Source organism: Lotus japonicus, chromosome 1 (assembly GCF_012489685.1).
Source record: "Lotus japonicus ecotype B-129 chromosome 1, LjGifu_v1.2".
NCBI classification, from domain to species: domain Eukaryota; kingdom Viridiplantae; phylum Streptophyta; class Magnoliopsida; order Fabales; family Fabaceae; genus Lotus; species Lotus japonicus.
This window is the reverse complement of record NC_080041.1, coordinates 81717043-81738246: the sequence shown is the minus strand read 5'-3', so window position 1 is coordinate 81738246 and position 21204 is coordinate 81717043. Positions and strand designations below refer to the sequence as shown.

Genomic DNA, 21204 nt, shown 5'->3' with positions numbered 1-21204 from the left:
CTTAAGTTGTTGGGTAATGGTCAAATTGATGGCTTTATATTATATTCTAGTAAATATATATTACACTTAAGTCTATTTCAATGAAAATAGACTCTTATATGTATTTATTTCCTCTATTTTCGATTGTATCATCATTATTATATCGAGGGTTATAAAACTCGGCTCGGACCAGCCAGTTCGACCGTTCAGACCGTGAACCGGACCCTTGACCGGTCCGAGCCAGACATCCGATCGGTCATGTAACTGACTCGGTACGAACCGTTGCGACTCGGCCGGTTTAGTCAAAAACTCGGTAACTCGGCCTCTCGGTTCGACCGGCAAACTCAGTTTTTTTTTAAACGTAAAAACTATTTTGGAGGAAGAAGAAAACTGGGTTCTTTCTGGAGGCTAGCACACTGGTTTTAGTGTTGAGTTGAGAAATGATCTAAGTTTTCTTTTGCTGTCACTCTCCTTATGGCTTTCCTCTCAGCCCCACTCTTTCTATTATTGAATTCGTCCATTCTTGATGAGAAAGGGAAATACTGGTTGATGGCTTCAAATGAAATAGAAAAAAGGGAAGAAAACAAAAAGCGGATCAGATGGAGAGTGATGAGGTGACTCTAAACATTGAAGTAGCTCTCTCTGTATCACCTTGGAAAGTAAACTCAGAACCAAGAAATCTTAACCCTCCCTCTCCATGCGGCTGCACAATACTTACTCTAGTTGCTACAAAATTAGGGTTTTAACTGAGTGTCTGAGTGTTATATACTTATATATCAAATGGAGGCCCACATCTGTTATTTCTTCCTAATAGCCAGGTAATGGACTACTGCGGTGGGCCGTAAGCTGAAGATGTGATTTTTGAAGCAACCTAATTAATTTAGTTTATAAAGTTATATCACACCTGTTTTTTTATAGATTACTTATGTATATACCGTAAAAAATAATTTGGTATTTTTTTGAAACTATCAATTACATATCTAATGTATCAAATACTATACAATTATATTTGTAATATATAATAACATCCTACATATTTTGTTGTTATTAATATATATAGAATGTTAGTTTATACTATAAATTTATAATTTTTTAACATAAACCGAGTCAAGCAATCGAACCAGTGACCCAGTGGTTGAACCATTGACTCATTGACCCAGTACCTCGACCGAGTCGATCACCGGTCCGAGTATGATAACACTGATTATATCGTTCTAATTTCCTAATATCAACTATAGGATATTTTAAAAACAAAATAAATATTTTTTATGATGTTCCTATTATTGATACTGCCTCCGTTCCTATATACTACCTCTACCTCTGTCCTTAATTATAAGCTAGTAATTTTTTTTCAGACCACTTCCCTAATGATGTTCACCACGTTGCCTTGGAAATTGATCCCTTGAATAGTATGATCATCAAATCAAAGTTGAAAGTCCGAAAACTGATCCTAGCAGACTGCATGCTCGAGGAAAGGTTGGAAGAAATTTTACGCCAGAGAAAGAGGAAAAAGAGGGTGGTCAGAAGCTATATTATTCACTTGTGAGTGTGGTTTCTTATGCCCGGAGAAGAAGACTCATCAAGCAAGCATACAAAGGAGAAGAAGTGCAAGGAGAAGAAGAGGTAACCGCTTGCACCATAAAAATAACAATATTTCCTTACTCTAATGTTTGTGTGGTGCAATACATTTGATGTAGATTACATGCTAATTCTGCTATAGTACTGTTTGCTTCTTGTAATTTGTTGAGCAATGTACTGTATATACAAGTAAAGCAAATGCAAAGTTCAACAATCCAATCAAGGGCAAATTTATTCAATAACTCACTCCAAATCTTCCCCCCAATACACAAAGCAGTTAATTCAATTCATGAAAGCTGTTGTTGCTTCCCCTTCTCTCTATCATTCTGATGAAATCCTCTTCACCCTTTTCTCTGCCCCTGACCCTGCCATATGAATATGCTTATTGAATAAAATGGTTTATACTCTACAAAACCTTTTTAGAACTAGGTTTTCCTGTAAATTAAGCTAATTCATTTGCATTTTGTTTTCGTTGTTTACCCTCCTCATATGCTTTGGTCAAAACATGGTACACTAACATTTGCCTATAAAAAAAATGCTTTGGTCAATGTTGGGACCATATTGTAATGTACACACAGCCTTTGTCATCATATTCAACATCTCCTATTTTACCTTCCTCCTAACATTTGGGCATTTTATACCATGTTGTACACTAGGCACACCATACTTGCAGAATACACACAATTGAGTATGGAAGAATTTCCTGTTGTTTTTCCATCCGGCAAGGACACTCACAATCACAATAAAGAAAGGCCTGGACATTGATTTGAATAAATTACTTTGATCAAGACGAAAAAGAACAAAGCACTTCTCATGGACACAAAGAAGACAAACTATAGAAAATTAGGAAACATTAATTATCGCATAGGGGATAAATCAGAAGTGAACAAAATTGTAGAAGGAAGTATGAGAGAAAGAAAAAATTAAATATTAGTTATCCTCAAACTAAAGTGATGAAATTGATGTAAACAATTTATCCAATTTGTTAAAAAGTTTAAGGATCTTGTACATGTCTTTTTTTTTTTGGTTGGAAGGAGGGGTTGTACATGTCTTCAACCAATTGGATAATTAGCGTTTATCATTCCTTCATCGCTTTATTTTGAGGATAACCTATATTCAATTTTTCTCTACACTACATACCTATTTTACAATGTGATTTTCTTCTGATTTTTTCCAGCTTTGAGATGTTTGGCTTCCTAGTTATTTTATGTTTGCCTTCTCTTATGACCATGTGGAGGTGCTTTCTTTTTTTTCTTTGTTTGATTGAGGTGTTTTATTCAAATCAATTTCTTACCTATTTCTTTATAAGAACAACAATAAACATTTGTACCAACGGGTGGTTAATTCAAGTATTACATGGTTTGGTTTTATTTAAGTAAGGTTTCGAGTTTGAGTCTTGTGGATAAAAAGAACTCTCACTGGCCACTGGGAGAGTTAACCCTACCATAATATAAATATTCCCGGCTCGAACAGGATTTCTTCCGAAGGAGGACTGTCTTATTAACAAAAAAAAAAACAGTAAACATCTATAAAGACACGTGTGACAATCAAGGGCAAAGCAAAAGATTACTAGTTGAGGGCATCAAGGAAGGGAGCAGAAGGAAGCTTGATGGACATGCGAAGCAGCTTATAACAATCTCCTCCTCTACCAAAAATGGCTTCTTCCACCACTTCCACACTCTTCTCCACTGCTCCTCCATCCTCCGCCGTCTCCTCCTCTGTGATACGGCGTCGTTTACCCCTTGTCGGCGCGTTTTGCATGCTCACTCTAGGGCTCTCCAATTTCTACAGGCCCTTGTATTCCTCTGCTCTCAAAACGGGGTGCGTTTCATCGCTCTTACGGTTTTCGATTCTCTCTGGTTTTCGATTCTCTTGATCTCTCTTTTCATTTTGTTCAATTTCCTCTGTTTCAGATCTAGTTTGGCAAAGAGAAGTTACAGTATTAGAATGGAAGGGAACACCAACAACACCACTGTCCCAAGCATCGTTGTCTATGTCACTGTTCCCAACAAGGAAGCAGGTTGCACGAGGAGCAATGCTTCATGTTCTTTGTTTATTTGTTGTAAATTTTGTGTCTTTGTTTTGATGTTTGTGTGTTGATTTGTTCTGCAGGGAAGAAGTTAGCTGAAAGCATTGTCAAGGAGAAGCTTGCAGCTTGTGTAAACAGAGTACCGGGTAACAATTTTCTACTCCAGATTGCTAATGTTTCAGTGGAATTTGTGAGGAGCTTCCATAAATTGATTATTGAATGAAATCTATGTATGTCCTTGTTCAGTGATGAGGCACAAATATGATACTGCTGAATTCCTACCATATGACTTAATTTTACTTAAATTTTTGCTGTTACCTAGTTCCCCATGATCTAACACCAGGCGGATGAACTAAAGATATGCTTATATATTAGATTAGTAAGCAAAGACAATGCGCATTAAGGTGTGAACTTCCATTGTGGATTAAAACTTTTGGTGAAAAGACTCACTTCATATTAAGGGTTACTTAGCTTGCATCTAATTCACTTCAAACACTAATATTGACCAATCTATGCAATTGCTAAATCGTAACCTATAAATAGATTTACCCTGAGGCATGGTCAGAGTTACTTTTTCCATCCTTTATCATGGCGTTAGCTGCGTGCAGGAATTTGACACTTGAATGAGTTCACGACTTGACATCTATCTTCAGTTTGAGTTGTATAATTGTTTGACATATGCAAATGTAATCATGTCAAGCATCTTTGTGATTGTTCTGGTAGGGAAGAAAGGATTGGATTTGATTGTTGATATGCTCGAGTTGATTTGTGTTGTAACCAAGTTGATTGTATTGTTTGCATGTCTGACTTTTAAAAGCAATGTGTATTATGTCTTGTGCAGGTATTGAATCAGTATATCAGTGGCAGGGAGAGGTATGATCTAAAATATTATCTGTTGACAATGATAACTATTAGGATATGAAATTACTAATTGGAATAAAATATTTTGTTTTAAAATGTTGTCATCCTAAAGTTCAGAAGTTACAATTTTCTAGTGTGCATTAAGGTTCTTTTGGAATTGTTTAAGAAAATTTACTGCAAAGTATTGTTTGTAACTTGATTTTGCTAGCTTTCTGTTGCAAATTGACAGATCCAAACTGATTCTGAGGAACTTCTGATAATCAAGACTAGGCAATCCCTTCTGGAACCATTGACAGAGCATGTCAAAGCAAACCATGAGTACGAGTAAGGATTCTTTTAAATATCTGGCAATATTGAACTTGATTTGTGATAAAATGAAAAGTTCTAGTTGCATTTGTTATTTGATCCTAAAAGACAGCTTTAAGAAAGGAACACTTGAACCATATCTGCCAAGACTGAAGAACTTTGGCATTAGATCCATGTTGAGATAAACTGAGGTGGAATTATGGAGAATAGTAATGCATTTACATGCTTCTGACTTTTTTCTTTTGTCTTTTTTTCAGTGTGCCAGAGGTAATCTCCTTACCCATCACTGGCGGCAATCTTAAATATTTAGAATGGATAAAGGAGAGCACAAGGGAGTGACTATCAAGTTTATAGTTAGAGGGTATGGGCTCAAGAGATCTTGTATCTCTGTTCAATAAAGCTGGCATGTCATGTGTAACTAGGTAAGGAGATCTGAATATTACAATGTAGAGGATGTGGGTCATTCTTGTATTCTTCACTAAGATCTTATGTGCAGACCTTCTTTTAGATGATTTATGTCTTTCCTGTATTAACATTTGCACCCACTTTCCTGTTACTCTGTCACCTCCCCCCCCCCCCCCTTAAACAAACTGAAACTTCAGGTGCATTTCATATTTAAGGTAGTTTTGCTTTGAAAGAAGCTAAATATAGTGGTACATACTGCACATGGCCACCATTTATATAGTGGCGATTTTTATTTGGATTCAAATTTTGTTAATCTTGGATCCAAACTACAGTTAATAATTCTATCGGTATTTCAATAACAGTTTGGACTTAATTAAAAAGTGTTGTTTCAGAAACATGAATATAAGGGAAGAGAGCAACTTACATCGGTGTATTACATTAGTAGTCTTACACCGTTAGATAAAATATGTTTTATGTCAATCATCACCTTGATTATTTGTTAGATTTTGTAAAATTTATAAGACCAAGTTTATAATCGAATAGTTCAGATTTTCATATATTAGTGGGCTACATGAGGTTAGTCTTAATGTATCTTTTTTTTTTGGTCAATTGTCTTAATGTATCTTGATGACATACCTTTTTTTTTTGGTCGAAGGAAGCTTGTATATAAAAGAGGTAACAGCACATCCCAAAAAGCTGTAAGATAAGATTTTGGATTGAAGTAAAATTTTACAGATTATAATCTATATTGGATAATGACTTTCAATCAAACGGTTAATTTCAAGGCCCAATTGTTCGACAAATAGTTATTGGATGGTGATAGTGTAATAAACAAGTAAGGATCTCAAAATTACCCACACCTGTGGATACACGCGGATAAAAAACCACTATAGATAAAATTACCCATACCAACGGGTATCCACGGATTTATTTAATGGATATTTCCACTATCTATTTATTAATGGGGCAGGTACGGATATTGATGTATCCATACCCATAGATACCCACCTGATATATAAAACACTAAAATATCTTTTATATAATACATAAATGTATATTAAGTCTAATATCTAATGAATTTGTGTTTGAGTTATAGTCTTCCTTCAAGTAAACTTATACTCATTGATTGAAAATAAGTATTAGTAAAAAGAAGCTCTTAGACCCAAAAAATGGTAGAAAATTATTTTCTTTTACACATTGATTGACGGTAAAGTCCATTCTTAAATTTTATTTTTAATATAATTTTATTTTGAACAAATATATGTGAATCTATTTATGTTCATGGTTGTCGGGTACTCATGGATATCCACAGATATTTTAAAATTCGGTTAAAACTCAATTAATGGATATCCATGTGGGTGTGGAGCGGGTATGAGTATAAATTTTTACATGTGAAGCGGGTGGTGGGTATATACTATCCATGCACACGCTTACCCATTGACATCCCTATACACAAGTGTAAGTTGGCCTCTAACCTAATTATATACATCCCTAGATAGTACATGGAAATGCACATTAATTAACCTTATTCTTTCCCAATGCTAGTGCCTTAAAAACATCTCCAATGGTAGTATCTAATGTTAAATACATACTCATATGAGTATCTATTACCATTACCATTGGAGTACATATTCAATTCCAACATGTCAAATATGAGTATGTGGGAATATATACTCTACACTGGACTTGAAAAGTGAGCTTGTATAACACTTACAATTAATACAATTATTTCATTTTTTATTATTTAAAATTTAGGTTGCAAATATAATTAATTAAAATGAAGATAAATAATAAAATATACAAATGTGATGTTGATAGTGAGATCCATTATAGAAACTTTTATGAGTTGTTGGATTGGAGTAAAAAGTTTGTAAAGTGGTGTAGATGATGTAACATTATGAGGAATTGTAAAAAATGAAGTGTAGATATTTTAGTGAGTATGATGGATGTAGATGCTCTAATAAGTAAGAGCGAAATCAAAAGAGCTCCTCCCCTGTGGAGGTTCCCTTTCCTTCATGGGGTTTCCGACTCTCCCTCTCTCTCTCTCTCTCTCATTGTAGGATTTTTCACCTTTAGTTTCCTTCTCTTTTTTCGGCCAGCCCTTCTTTCAGCCTTTCACTTTTGTTTTATCATTTTCATCCTTCTTGTTCCACCACTTTTCCCGTTCTTTCCATGGGAAAACTGTGTCTATCATTCTCAGTTTGTCTCTGGTATGTTGCTGCAAAGCCGCTCTTTCTTCTGGCCAGAGGCAAAGTTACAATGTAAAGCCAACAAGACGTAAAAAAACATTGAGCAACAAGAAAAAAATGGATCATACACTGGTTGTTCATATTGTTTTAGTTGTTTGAACTTTTCTGTTATCTTTATGTCTTTGTATGTGCAAGCTTTTGCTATTCCAATCAATGTATGGGCAACGAGGACTTTGCTCTCAACTCCTTTTGACAAAAAAGAAGCTCCCGCACAAGGAGGGAAGGGAACCTGTTTTGTTAACTTGTGTAATTATAATAATCAACACCAATATAGACCGTTCAACCTTTTTTTCATTTAGCAGGGGGGAGAAACTATTGGTAGAGAAAACGTTGAACATTGCTTCAAGTGGTTTAGATAAACACTCCAGATCATCAAGCGTACTTCCTAGGAATCTTTCGAAAATAATAGCATACGATGTCCATGTCAGCATGATATATTCGCCATCATAGTTATCATGAAAAATGTTACTTCCACAAGAATAATGCTCTGCTACAACCAGCTCCCAGGGGAGGACCACATGCTTCAATGGCGGCTGACCAAAAATTTCAAACAGGACCCACTTGCACTCAAAGTGTAAACAATGCAGGCCACTTATAACCCTGTGTAGTGTGATTGTGGAAATGGAAGTAACATTTCTCCAACTATAGTAATATATTTCTATCATATCAACTTCAAGTATGAGCCTTGATCTTTGATGTAATCTTTGTGTTTCATGATTGATTATGACAAATGAGAAGCTGATCCAAACATGCTATAAATAATATCGTTGCAAAAAAATTGTAGGTAAAGGAAAATTAAACCATATATAATTAACTGGATTATAAAGTATCCTTTCCAAATCATATGACACATAAAAAAGAGTCTAGTCTTTCTGCTCATTAACATTATATCACAAATTGCCAATCATTTATAAACTAGGGTGATTCTTAATCAGCACAAAAGAAATGACATTCAAAGCCCACCTCCTTCAGAGGAAGAATACCACACATCAACTTATAAGGGATATCAGGGCTCATCTAGCTGGTCCTGCAGGAAGCCAAATATATAGGTTAAGTAAATATTAGAACATCATTCTCAGATTTTAATTCATTGCAACATTAGGAAGAGTGATTCATCAAAATGCTTCAAGTTAGACAGTGACATTTACCTGGACATCAGAAGTCCAAAGGGTCAGGTTGTCTCTTAAAAGCTGCATGATGAGGGTGCTGTCTTTGTAGGATTCTTCTCCCAAGGTGTCCAGCTCAGCAATTGCTTCCTCAAATGCCTTTCAAAAATGAAATCAATATGGTTCAGTGGATGTTTGAGAATCTCTTCACAATTGATTCTAAAGCCAAAATCAATTATGGGGAGGAGTTTATGTGAGTAGCTTCTGAATGATAGAATTGATTTTGATTAAAGAGAAACTGATCCAAACATGTTATTAATAGATTTTAGAATCAATAAGGCTGTGTTCCAGCTGTAGCACTCAGAACAGACATACACTAGAAGCTAAGCATAAAACAGAAAGTGAAATGGAATACTTGAAAAACAGGGAACCATGTGTGTCAATATGGATAAGCATGGATTGCTAATGGACCAATTGAAGTGTACCTTTTCTTTGGGGGAAGAAAATCGAATTAGGTTTAAGTTAACAACACTTCCAGTTTGGTACAACCAATTAACAGTTTACAATTATAAAAAAGAACAATAAATTTGTTGAGGTGAATAATAAAAAAATCATCAAAACATCCTCTTCATATTTTTTTTGGAGAACAAGACAAATAGTTGCAATCTAACAAGAAAATTTGCAGTTTGCTAACCAGAGTTAGAAATAAGGTAACTATAAAATCATCGCAGTTGATTAAAAAAATTATTAATGAAAGTGATAGTAATTCTGTTAACTTGCTTCTTCATGTAATTTCCACTTTTCTCTTTTAGTCAATTCAAGTCAAAATCTTATCTACCTCCATGAGCAAAACTCAATACCAGAATAGATACATTCAGTGTCAGAGAACTCTCACCAAAACACACAAAGTTTTAGTAGAAACTGAAAGTTCCCCAACAATAACTTCACCCTCACCCGTGAAAACTACAAGCAGCCAAAGGTGGCAGTTAAACTGATATGCAATTCATTATTCATCCAGCTCAACTATGATGTTCACATATAGGAAAGAACTATGATCTATGTGATTGTGACCAACCCTTTCCTAGTATGCAGTCAGCATAGAATAACACATGTGTAAATGTAAATCCTCAACAACTTCACCAAATTTAGATAAAACAGATTGCTACCGCAAGCCAAACAAGAGAAATTCACAAAAAAATCCCCTTTTCACCCATCTTCTCATAAGATACACACAGACACATACCCAAGTCAAACAGAACAATTATTAGTCAAAATGTCAAATTCTACTCCCATCAAATACTAGTAAGCCCCAACTGATCATGAGGAAGCAAGAAGGTGTGATTTCATAAATCAGAAAATCAAGTAATCAAATACAGCATTCATGACTCAATTCATAGAACATAAACAGTGGCAGGTTAATCCAAAACAAATATACCCAGATGGACTAAACTGATCATGAACAAAGCAACACACACACACACACAACACAAAAGAAAGAACACAAATCAAATTAAACCCTGACCTGTTTAGCCATGGCACATGCTTTGTCAGACTGGTTGAGAATTTCATAGTAGAACACAGAGAAATTGAGTGCCAAACCCAATCTTATAGGATGAGTAGGTGGAAGATCAGTAGCAGCAATGTCCTACAAAAACCCCAAAACAAAAAAAAAAACAAAAAAATCAATCATCAAAACAGAAACATGAAACACAAATCAAAAAAAAAAAAAAAATCAAACCTGTGCAGCCTTGTAAGACAACATAGTATCTTCAGCAGAAGCTTTTCTCTGATCACCAACCCTAAACTCAGCCAAGTACCTATGATAATCCCCTTTCATCTTGTAATAGAAAACTTTGGATTCACTGGAAGAAGCAGAAGGGATGAGATTGGAATCCAAAAGGTTGAGGATGCTAGCACAGATGTTGGAAAGCTCAACCTCCACCTTGGATCTGTAATCCTTCACAAGAACCACATGGTCGTCGTTCTTCCGACTCTCCTCCTTCTGCTCAATCGACGAGACGATCCGCCACGCCGCACGGAGGGAGCCGATGACGTTCTTGTAGGCGACGGAGAGGAGGTTGCGCTCCTCCACGCTGAGCTCCGCCGCGGGTGTGGACCCTACCACGAGCTTCTGCATGAACTCCACCATCTCCTCGTAGCGCTCCGCCTGCTCCGCTAGCTTGGCGAGGTAGACATACTGTTCCCTGCTTAGGTTTTCCGGGACCCCACCAGCAACAGCCATTGTTTTTTGTTTGTGTGATTTGAGATTGTGATTGTTGTTGTTGTTGTTGTTTACAGTGTGAGTGAATGTGTGTGAACTGTGAACACCGAAACTGATGATATATATGAATTCAATGAATGAATGATGTATGATGAATGAATATTAATAAATATATGATGATGATGATGTGTTGCAGTGTAGGATTGAGCTGTCTTGCCCATCCATTACCCACCCATTATCATCATCATCCTCATGACATGACCAGAGTCTTTTGACCTTTTGTGCTCCATTTGGGTCATGTTGCTTCCTTTAGGTCAAATTTGGGTCAAGTTTCAATTTTGGACTTGGCCCTCAAAGCTTGGCCATTTTATTTTGGGCCTCATGAAACGCTATGTTCTAAAATCTAAATCATTTTGGTAAGGCAATTTGGTTCATTGTTACAACAAGCATTTATTGCATAACATGTTTTCAATTTGGTTCATTGATGATTTTTTTTTAAACTAACATAAACAATCAACAAAAGTAAACTCAAAAAGCTTATAGATATAGGCCCCGTTTGGAAAAACAGCTTAATTAAGCACTTATGATCATAAGTGCTTATGACATAAGTGCTTATTTATAAGCTATTTTTGCAAATTTATTAAAATAAATTAAAAATAAGTTGTATATAAGCATAAGCTGTTTTTCATAAGCTATCCTGAGTAGCTTATGAAAATAAGCTGAAAATAGCTTATGACAAGTCATAAGCTATTTGCATAAGCCCTCCCAAACACTGGCATAAGAGCTTATGCTGTCAGATAAGCTCAAATAAGCTCTTCCAAACTGGGCCATAAGTTGTTTAAATAAGTTCTTTCAAATGTTTACATATGCTATAAGATAAACTTAAATGAGTAAGTTGTTTTAAGCTTATTTTTATAAGTCGTTCAAAATAATTTATGAATAAGAGTTTGTACTTATTCATAACATATTACTAGCATATCTTAATAAACTTCTAAAATCATCTTATCAATAAGCGCTTATGTAATAAATGCTTATGATCATAAACACTTAATTAAGTTGTTTAATCACTTTGCAAATTTCATGAAGCTTTTCTCAAAGTCTTCTCTATTCAACCAAGGCTTGATTCATGGAAACTTTTAATTCACTTAATCATGTTTTTTAGTTGCTTGATGAATTAGTGATTATAAATTCTTCCTAAATTGAAAGTTTTTTTTCCGAGAGAGTTTTATTTACTTTTTATTTCAAAGTAGGAGTTAACATTAATTTTTCGGGCATTAAATTAGAGTCGTGAATTGTAATGCATTGAATGGAAATAAAGGAATAAGAAGTGTTCGTCTGAAATTTGTGTTATTAGATGCTCTTGATTTTTTATGGTCCTGCACGGTTTTATAGATCTTCCTGCATAGGAGTGAGATGTTGGCACAGATGAAGAGGAACCTGCAAATGCACTCCAACAATGGGTATTATCATCTGAATAATGTTTGGTCTTGTAGATCTTCCGACACAGGAATGAGATGTTGACACAGATGAAGAGGAACCTGCAGAGACACTCCAACAATAGATATTATCATCTGAATAATGCTCGGCCTCAGCACACATGACCAACACAAGTCCAACAATCTCAATTCTATGAAAACAACATGCTATCAATAGTTATTCATATACACCTAATCTGTAACGCCCCAGTTTCTCAACTGAGGAGTCACATTAGTAACCTAACAAAGTCTAAGGACTACTTCGTAATCCTAAGAAAACACGATAATTTTTTTTTCCTTTTCAAAACAACTAAACACAGTTTAATACATAACTTAGTCTTAATTAAACAACCCGTTCCCGACATATAATAATAGTGTCTTACATCATCATAAGCAAGTTTCCAAAATAAGTACGCTCACTTAGACAAGTGGCGAATATAAGGTTTAAACAACAGAGTTTTCAGAAGGAAAAGAAACTCAGACATAGTCCTCCAAAAAGGGAGAAGCAACTGCTTCATCCACCTTTATTCGACCGCCCACGGTCATGGTCTCCAACTCGAACAGCTAAGCTTCAGCGGAAGGCTCTCCACCGCCTAATAGCGTTAAGCGCCCAAATAACAAATAGCAAACAGAAAGGGTTAACTCCATGCAATTACCATGTATAAAAGAGAAAATCATGTTATCCAAATTTAATTACCTAGCATGGTAAACAACCTAGCAACATAACTCAACTCATATACCAACATCTTAACATAGATTAACTCAGATAATAATAACCTCAACAATGTAACATCAAATCAGATATCGATAAACCAATAACTAAAATCCAACAACATAGGGTCAGGTGTTAGTTACCTATAATGCAACTATATGCTGCTACAAAAAAAGGATCGATCAGCAACGTCTCTCAAGACGGGACGATCACGTGGGACAATCACCACCACACCGCCACTTAACGCCACTACGGACGGGACAATCACGTGGGACAATCACCACCACACTGCCACTTTAGGACATCTCGAAAGATGGGACGATCACGTGGGACAATCACCACCACACCGCCACTTTATAACGCCTTAAAAGACGGGACAATCACCACCACACTGCCACTTCAAGTTCAAGCCTTAAATGTCGAGTTAGTCCACAACAATCCTCAACCTCAGTAATCACTCGAACAACAGTCTCAAATCCAACAATCAAATCAAGGTAACCACATGTTATTCATAACCTCAACGAACATAAATCAATTCAATGCATACCAACTCAGTTCAATGACAGAAACCAGTAAACGGCCGAAGCCTCTCAGAAAACGGAGACACACGTCTCAATAAGTTCACTCGGCCGAAGCCTTCAGAAAACATTTTCCAAATTCAGCATAATAATCATAATCATCTGCCAATCAATATAAACATCTTCATCTCAAACACAGGCAGTGCGATAAAAGCATGCAAGACTCAAAGACGCTCTAAAACCGAGTTACCCTTACCTTCGTGAGTAGAAGTTGGGCATGGAAATTTCGAACCTAGAACAAAGAAAACACAATCATCAACACAAGCTTCACTAGGAGCAACACGATCTACTAATACTAATCGAAATCGTAAAGAAAGCCTCTAAAGCTTCAAAGTTTCTATTTAGGCACAAATTGACAACGGAGACTTCGTTCTCTAAAACGAGCATAACTCGAGCTACAGAACTCGGAATGACACGAAACCAGCGCCAAAATTTTGACAATTGAAAGAGCTACGCAACGGCTCAGGTTATAGAGACCCAAAAATTATTTTTGGACACGGTACCCAAGCAAATAGGTTTCGGCCACTATGGAAAATAGGGTTTTCGAACTTTTTCTTCGATCTAAATAAATTCCTAGGTATTCTTAGGCGATATCTAGGCCAGGGAAACTCTCAGAAAAATTATCGGGTTGAAAACTGTCGCAGGGGTATTTTGGTCAATATTTTTAGCTCGGAAACTCAAAATCAGAATTTCGAAAAACAAATTGGATGAGCGTGATCCTAACGACATTTATAACAACTAATCCTACTGACGCTAAACTCAAACGAGAGTTTTTGATTCAAAAAGCGGAACCTCAGCATAAAAATGGGTTTTTGAGCAGAATTGAAGTTCTGCGGCGATTCGACGAGATTCGGCAAAATGTAATCCGCTAAACATGCTCAGGGCCCCGTAGGGAATAAGTTTAGACACTAAAATCAAGTTATTTGGACAGTTTTACAAAAAGCTCAAAACTTTGAGCACAGAAAAACATAGAGAAAAACGACAGAATTTACGATCAGAGGTAAGAAAAAGCATCAGTACCTCGAGGCCTACGCGTAGCAACGAACAGAACGACGATCGGTCAAGAATTTGCAAAATCACTTTTCTCCTCCTCCTCCCCTTGAATCCTCGGCTGTGTGTGTGTTGTGATATTTTTTTGTTTTTTTGTTTTTCATTTTTCAAAGTATATATAGGAAATTAAAAAAGTGAGAAAATGATTATTTCGCGATTCCGATTTTTTCTACTGATTCCAACGTATTTTAGACACGATATTCTTCCCGCTGAATCTTCTAATTCTTCAAAGAAATATCAGTATGATTTTTGGTTTTCGAGGCTTGTTTTTTTAATGTTTACCGGCTTAAAATGCACTTTATGATTTTGACCTCGAATGCAGAAACTTCCTTCTGAAGAAAGATTTGGAACGTCGATTAGAGTGGGCACTCGCGGATGAAATCTTTATTTGAAGCTCCGAATAGAAAAAGTCTTCATCGTCCGTTGATTTTAGGTTTCTTGAATTATCAGTGATCTAGTTTCGGCAAACTTCCGAGAATTAGAATCGGACGTTCGTACATTCCAGGGTTTCGTATTGAAACGCTTAACATGGAAGGATTAAGAGAAGTTCTAACACTTCTCTGAAGATTTTTGGAATTAGTTTCCATCGTGTCCTTAAGTGTAAATTAGTCGTTTACTAACGTTTTCTTCTTTATAATACTAATCCAAACATTAAACGAAAGTCAAGTTCCTCTCACGCTTACACAGAGTCCTATGCGTGAGCTGGAAATTATTTATTTATTTAATTCTAAAATTTTGGGTCTTACATAATCGGCCCCAATATAGAAGCAATTCCAAAATTGTCAATCATGAAAAATAGATTAAATCCAACAACTACATATGAATAACCTCTTTCTTTTCAACGTGAAGGGAGAAGATTAGAGTCACAACATGGAGTCAATCGAAGTTACTAGGGTGAAATAGTATTTTCAAAGTTTAATTACATGATTAGTTTTTGTTTTCTCATTCCTTTCCACCCAATTCGGGAGGGGAAACAAATCGGAAGGAAAACAATGGAGCATGATAGAATCTGGACAATTACTTATCATTGACTTTCATCACAGTTTGAACAAAACAATGAAAACCACTATCTCTACTCCCTTCCCCAATCCAAACAAAACTTAAGAGAATTAATCTCGTGTGAAACCTCTTCCACACAAACAGAAACGAGTAAGAAGAAACATGTCTAGTAAGGAAGTCCGCAAAACATAATTATCGCTATGGCAAACAAACAAACAAAACAGAAACATAAGCATCTTAATCATTTATCACTAAATTAAACATGATGATTAAATTAACAGAGTGTACATAGGTTCCATCGGTGGTCGGTGGAATGGAACAGTTTGGTTCACGGACAAACGGTTGGGCCCAGAAAGCGACAGATTCAGTTATTTTATTTTCGATTCCTCCAACCAGAAAGTGATTCTGGTCAAAACCACTAAAGACACAAAAAAAAAAAAAAATTCCCTCCAACACTGTCTTCACCACCAACCTCCATTTCTTCACATTCAACTCAACCTCACCGCGCTTCTTCTTCCTTTCTTCTCTCGAAACACATGGCATCAATCTCAGGTGCTCTCTCATCTTCCCCAACGCTCAAATTCCAAACCCAAACTCAAGCGTTGACCAACCCACTCCGCAGAGTCCACGTGTCCTTCCCTGCTCGTTGCGCTGATCGGACGATTCGGACCTACGCCGTGGCTCGGGAGGTTTCCGATGCTGAGAAGGGGGAGATAGTGGCTTTGGAGAAAGACCCACGCGCGCTGTGGCGGAGGTATGTGGAGTGGATGTACCAGCACAGGGAGCTGGGGCTTTACCTCGACGTGAGTCGGGTCGGGTTTAGTGATGAGTTTGTGGCGGAGATGGAGCCCCGGTTTGAGGCGGCGTTCCGGGCGATGGAGGAGCTGGAGAACGGTGCGATTGCTAATCCTGATGAGGGTCGCATGGTGGGGCATTATTGGTTGAGGGATTCCAAGCGAGCTCCGAATGAGTTTCTTAAGACGCAGATTGAGAGCACTCTTGATGCTGTTTGTAACTTTGCTGATGATGTTGTCAGTGGTAAGGTCAGTTCAATTCTTCTTCTTCTTCTTCTTCTGGTTTGTCTTCTTGTGGTATGGACTTGTGATTTTTGTTGTTTTTGTATTTTTGTGTGTGACAATGTACTTTGAGTTTGACAGATTAAGTCTCCGAAGGGTCGCTTTACTCAAATATTGTCTGTGGGAATTGGAGGTTCAGCTCTTGGACCACAGTTTGTGGCAGAGGCATTGGCTCCTGATAATCCTCCACTCAAGGTATTCACTTTCCTCTCATGTTTACTGCTCCTGCTGAATAGTAAGTGTGTGTTTGAATTTCCGTTGAACTTAACGTGGATCCATATTTAAGCAAACATGTCAAAGTTTTGTTTCTCAAATTCATGTTAAACTCAACGTGATAAATTATGGCTTCTCTGTTGGTGCCTTGAGATGCGTGAAATCACGTTTGTCTTGGCTCTAACGCTAAATCAAATATGCACTAAGAACAAGACCCTGTTTGGATTAATTTCTGATGTGTAGAAACTAGAAACTTTTCAATTGAGATCAATATTTGGTTCTCAACATAGTTAAAATTACTCTCAAGTTTATTGATGCTCAGGGAGTACAAATTAAGATCACTTTAATGTTTCCTCTTCCTTTTTGTTGAGATATAAACTCGCTCTAAGTTAGGACTAAGTGAGTGTTTGTTTTTCAGTTAGGTTAAGTTGAACTGAAATTGAAGGGGCAACCCTTTTCACATTTAGCACATTCAATAGTATGTTTGGCTTTTCAAGGCAAAAAAATAGAATTTTAACTGAAAACTAACATACTCTAAGGAGTTAATTTTATGCGAATTTGCCCTCAAAGTTTAGTTATTTGCAAAATTATATAGCAGCCAGTGTTATTAAGTATGGACATGAACTTCTTTTGGATGGTTTTGGTCTTTTGACAGATAAGATTTATTGACAACACAGATCCTGCTGGAATTGATCATCAGATTGCACAACTTGGCCCTGAGCTCGCGACAACACTTGTGATAGTGATTTCAAAGGTCTGCATGCAGATTATATATATTTTTTATGAGAGTTATTAGTGCATACAAGTTTTTTTTTCGTGACGTGTAAATGTCAATTATCTTCAGAGCGGAGGTACACCCGAGACTAGAAATGGTTTATTAGAAGTACAGAAGGCCTTTCGTGAAGCAGGCTTGGATTTTCCGAAACAGGTTAAAATCACATCTGCTGTCAGTGTCAGTTTCTGGAAATTTATTATTTGCTAATACATGCCATAATTCAGGGTGTTGCTATAACCCAAGAAAATTCTTTGTTGGATAACACTGCCAGAATCGAGGGCTGGTTAGCTAGATTTCCTATGTTTGATTGGGTGGGAGGCAGAACATCAGAGATGTCTACGGTTGGCCTTCTTCCAGCAGCACTTCAGGTGAGTGGCTTAAAGTTAGATTCGAAGTGTATATCCTCAAGTGGTCTGTGTTCACTTATAATACTTTTTGATTTAGGGCATTGACATTAGAGAAATGCTTGCTGGTGCATCATTGATGGATGAGGCGAATAGAAGTACAACGGTATGCATCAGTTTCTAAATCATCCTATTCTTTTTAGAATCTAAATAATACTTTCAGACTTGTGCCCGTGTAGATGAAGATTTTCTGCAAGAGTTATGCCAAAATAGAGTTGATATAAGCAATGTCTTGTAACCTTGCTTTTTTCGCCAATCTTAATATAATTTTGTGCAGTTAAGGAATAATCCTGCAGCGCTGCTGGCTTTATGTTGGTATTGGGCTACAGACGGTGTAGGATCAAAGGTGAGAATTATATAACTTTGTAATGATTAGTTTCCCTCTTCTGCTTGATTTCACCATTCCTCATTGTTTGCTTTTCCTCTTTATTCTGTAGGATATGGTTATTCTTCCGTACAAGGACAGTCTATTACTATTTAGTAGATACTTGCAGCAGCTGGTAATGGAGTCTCTAGGAAAGGAATTTGACTTGGACGGTAATCGGGTATGTCTCATTCTTATGTGCCATAAATCTAAGCAAGTTTTCGTACTTTGTCCTGCATCTCTGGGTGAATTTCTGATTGATGGTTTCTGTTTTGGTACTGTGCACACATTGTCACATTTTCATTTGGATCTCACTTGTATCCCATCTGACAAATCATGAATTTGATTGGACAATGTTGATAAGGGATCCTAGTTTTCCTAGGGTGGTGGATCTTTCTTGATACATGTTATATAATATTTGCTACCCATGTTTAGTCTTAAATGTTTCAATCCAGCATAAATGAATGATTCATCGGAATCTGACTTCTGGATTTCCCAGGTTAATCAAGGAATCAGTGTCTACGGAAATAAAGGAAGCACGGATCAGCATGCGTGAGTCTTCATACTTGTTTTAATGTTGGTTAGATATACAGTTTATTGATTTGATTAATGTATACTAAACTTCTCCTGCTCCCCTTCAGCTATATTCAACAATTGAGGGAAGGTGTGCACAATTTCTTTGTAACATTCATTGAGGTGCTACGCGATAGACCCCTTGGTCATGATTGGGAACTTGAACCAGGTGTCACATGTGGTGACTACTTGTTTGGTATGCTACAGGTTAGATATACTCGTACTAATCAAGCACATTGCCAAACTTGGTGTTAAGACTTATGGTTCTTAGTTATTCTTTTTGCTAAGAGCGAAAGTTGGAATTTCTGCAGGGAACAAGGTCAGCTCTGTATTCTAATAACCGAGAGTCTATCACAGTCTCAGTTCAAGAAGTGACACCAAGATCAGTCGGTGCTCTAATCGCACTCTATGAACGAGCTGTGGGAATATATGCCTCCCTTGTCAACATAAATGCTTACCATCAACCTGGTAAAATAGATCTCTGTGTGCCTGTTGTAGATTTTTTTCTGATAAAGAATTGTGTTGGCACTTGTTTTTAGAAATTTTACCCTGTCTTGTACTGGGCTCAATCATCTATATTGTTTTGGAATTTTGAGTCAAGAATACTGAAGTAGATATGCAACTTGTACTCTGTTGATTTATTCATTGTAATTTAACTGCTTCTGAATTATGATCATAACTTAGGTGTGGAAGCTGGTAAAAAGGCAGCAGGTGAAGTACTAGCACTTCAGAAACGAGTATTGGCAGTGCTAAATGAGGCAAGGTATGATGTGTACTCTGTTCGAAGGAGTATTTTTTGTTTTCAGTGCATTTGTTATCCCTTCCCCCCATTATGATGAGTTTGCAGTTAGGTCTATCACGAAATATTTTTCATCTGTTTTTGTTTTCTTGCAGCTGCAAAGAGCCTGTCGAGCCATTGACACTTGAAGAAGTAGCTGAGCGTTGCCATGCTCCACAAGATGTACACATCTAAGCCCTCTCTATGACTTTCTCAATTATGTTTGCTAACTAGTTTATTAAGAATTATCAGTGGTTTTATAACATTCTTCACTTCATATGCAGATTGAAATGATTTACAAAATTATTGCTCACATGGCTGCAAATGACAGAGCACTTATTGCCGAAGGCAGCTGCGGTTCACCGCGGAGCATCAAGGTTTATATCGGGGAGTGTAATGTTGATGAGTCGTATGCTTGAGTTAGACTAATGGAATCCATGTTTGATAGTGTTGCAGTTGTGTTTGAATATGTGGATCATAATAAAAGAATAAAGCAGAGCCTGCAATAATTCGGTTCCATGTTGAATCTCCATCATCGATGAAAGTGGAGAATTTAGTTCTGATAATTCATCAAGGTGTTGAGTTTTGGAATTGGAAACTACATTTGGTTAAAATATCATGTAACCTTCTGGTGCTACATTTGGTTAAATAAAGACAGAACAAAGAAGAAATGAAGAGGGAGAATGAGGATCAATTATGCAAAAAGAGACAAGGCATGCACGCAAGCAAAAACTTGATTTCTTACATTAAAGGCCTCATACATACAATAAGGCTCATGCCACATCATTTACCCCATTATTATCGTCCTCATCATCACTGAGGTACTCCAATATAGACTCATGATAGCCAACAAAGGCTAGTTTTTCTTTTTGAGGCTATTTCTAAAAGGTCTAATTCTTAAGATGTTCTATCGATCGAAAATTCTCAGCCAATTGTGTCATATCTCTTAATGGTTAGTTTATGAGTTTCTATTAAATTGAATAATTTAAACCATTTACAGCAATTCGAAATTTCGAATTAGTTCATCTTCAAACACTTGTGTAAAACCTATTTGATGAGTAAAGCATATAAGACCATTTCATGATTACTCTCATCTATATATGGTCTCAAATAGTGGAAAATAGTGTTCGAGATTACATTCGAAGGTCCGTGCCATAGAGATATAGTTGAACTCATCATACTATGGAGTTTGACCATGGTTAACAAATAACACTCCCTAAGTTCCATGGAACTTGCCCGAGCTGCTATGGCAGTTGTGGCCATTGTTGGATTTGAAAAGATTGCTTGAGGTATCCCCAAGCTTGGGATAATTGAATACACAGGATTCAAATTAAACATTGGTGGCACTTCTCAAGGAGTATATATCAGGCATTCCTAATGTTTCGAACCTCTTGCTCGAACTAACTTCCACATTCATGGGTATAGTGCTCACGATTTGGCTAACTCCAGGAGACATGAGTTGTGGGAGAGTTC

The 21204-nt window shown here is 36.7% G+C and overlaps 3 protein-coding genes and 1 long non-coding RNA gene across 4 annotated transcripts; 2 read left to right on the top strand and 2 right to left on the bottom strand.

The window, feature by feature from the left end:
• The first annotated feature begins 3124 nt into the window (after window positions 1-3124).
• LOC130720401 (protein CutA 1, chloroplastic) lies at window positions 3125-5282 on the top strand. The gene is made up of 6 exons (XM_057571041.1): window positions 3125-3378; window positions 3471-3577; window positions 3670-3732; window positions 4428-4459; window positions 4677-4771; window positions 5011-5282. The coding sequence occupies exons 1-6, from the start codon at window positions 3212-3214 to the stop codon at window positions 5090-5092; spliced, it is 546 nt and encodes a 181-aa protein (XP_057427024.1). The 5' UTR covers window positions 3125-3211; the 3' UTR covers window positions 5093-5282.
• A 2903-nt stretch (window positions 5283-8185) lies between these two features.
• LOC130720391 (14-3-3-like protein B) lies at window positions 8186-10983 on the bottom strand. The gene is made up of 4 exons (XM_057571032.1): window positions 10252-10983; window positions 10036-10158; window positions 8556-8672; window positions 8186-8434 (listed from the first exon to the last, which is right to left on the bottom strand). The coding sequence occupies exons 1-4, from the start codon at window positions 10753-10755 to the stop codon at window positions 8414-8416; spliced, it is 765 nt and encodes a 254-aa protein (XP_057427015.1). The 5' UTR covers window positions 10756-10983; the 3' UTR covers window positions 8186-8413.
• Window positions 10984-12309: 1326 nt separating this feature from the next.
• LOC130720410 (uncharacterized) lies at window positions 12310-14830 on the bottom strand. Its single transcript, XR_009013047.1, has 3 exons — window positions 14520-14830; window positions 13696-13731; window positions 12310-12802 (listed from the first exon to the last, which is right to left on the bottom strand). It is a non-coding gene; the product is annotated as an uncharacterized LOC130720410 (long non-coding RNA).
• A 1133-nt stretch (window positions 14831-15963) lies between these two features.
• On the top strand, window positions 15964-20671 carry LOC130720382 (glucose-6-phosphate isomerase 1, chloroplastic-like). The gene is made up of 14 exons (XM_057571020.1): window positions 15964-16591; window positions 16706-16819; window positions 17493-17591; window positions 17682-17765; window positions 17837-17980; window positions 18057-18122; window positions 18294-18362; window positions 18454-18561; window positions 18880-18932; window positions 19022-19160; window positions 19265-19421; window positions 19638-19716; window positions 19848-19914; window positions 20016-20671. The coding sequence occupies exons 1-14, from the start codon at window positions 16085-16087 to the stop codon at window positions 20148-20150; spliced, it is 1821 nt and encodes a 606-aa protein (XP_057427003.1). The 5' UTR covers window positions 15964-16084; the 3' UTR covers window positions 20151-20671.
• The last annotated feature ends 533 nt before the right edge of the window (window positions 20672-21204 follow it).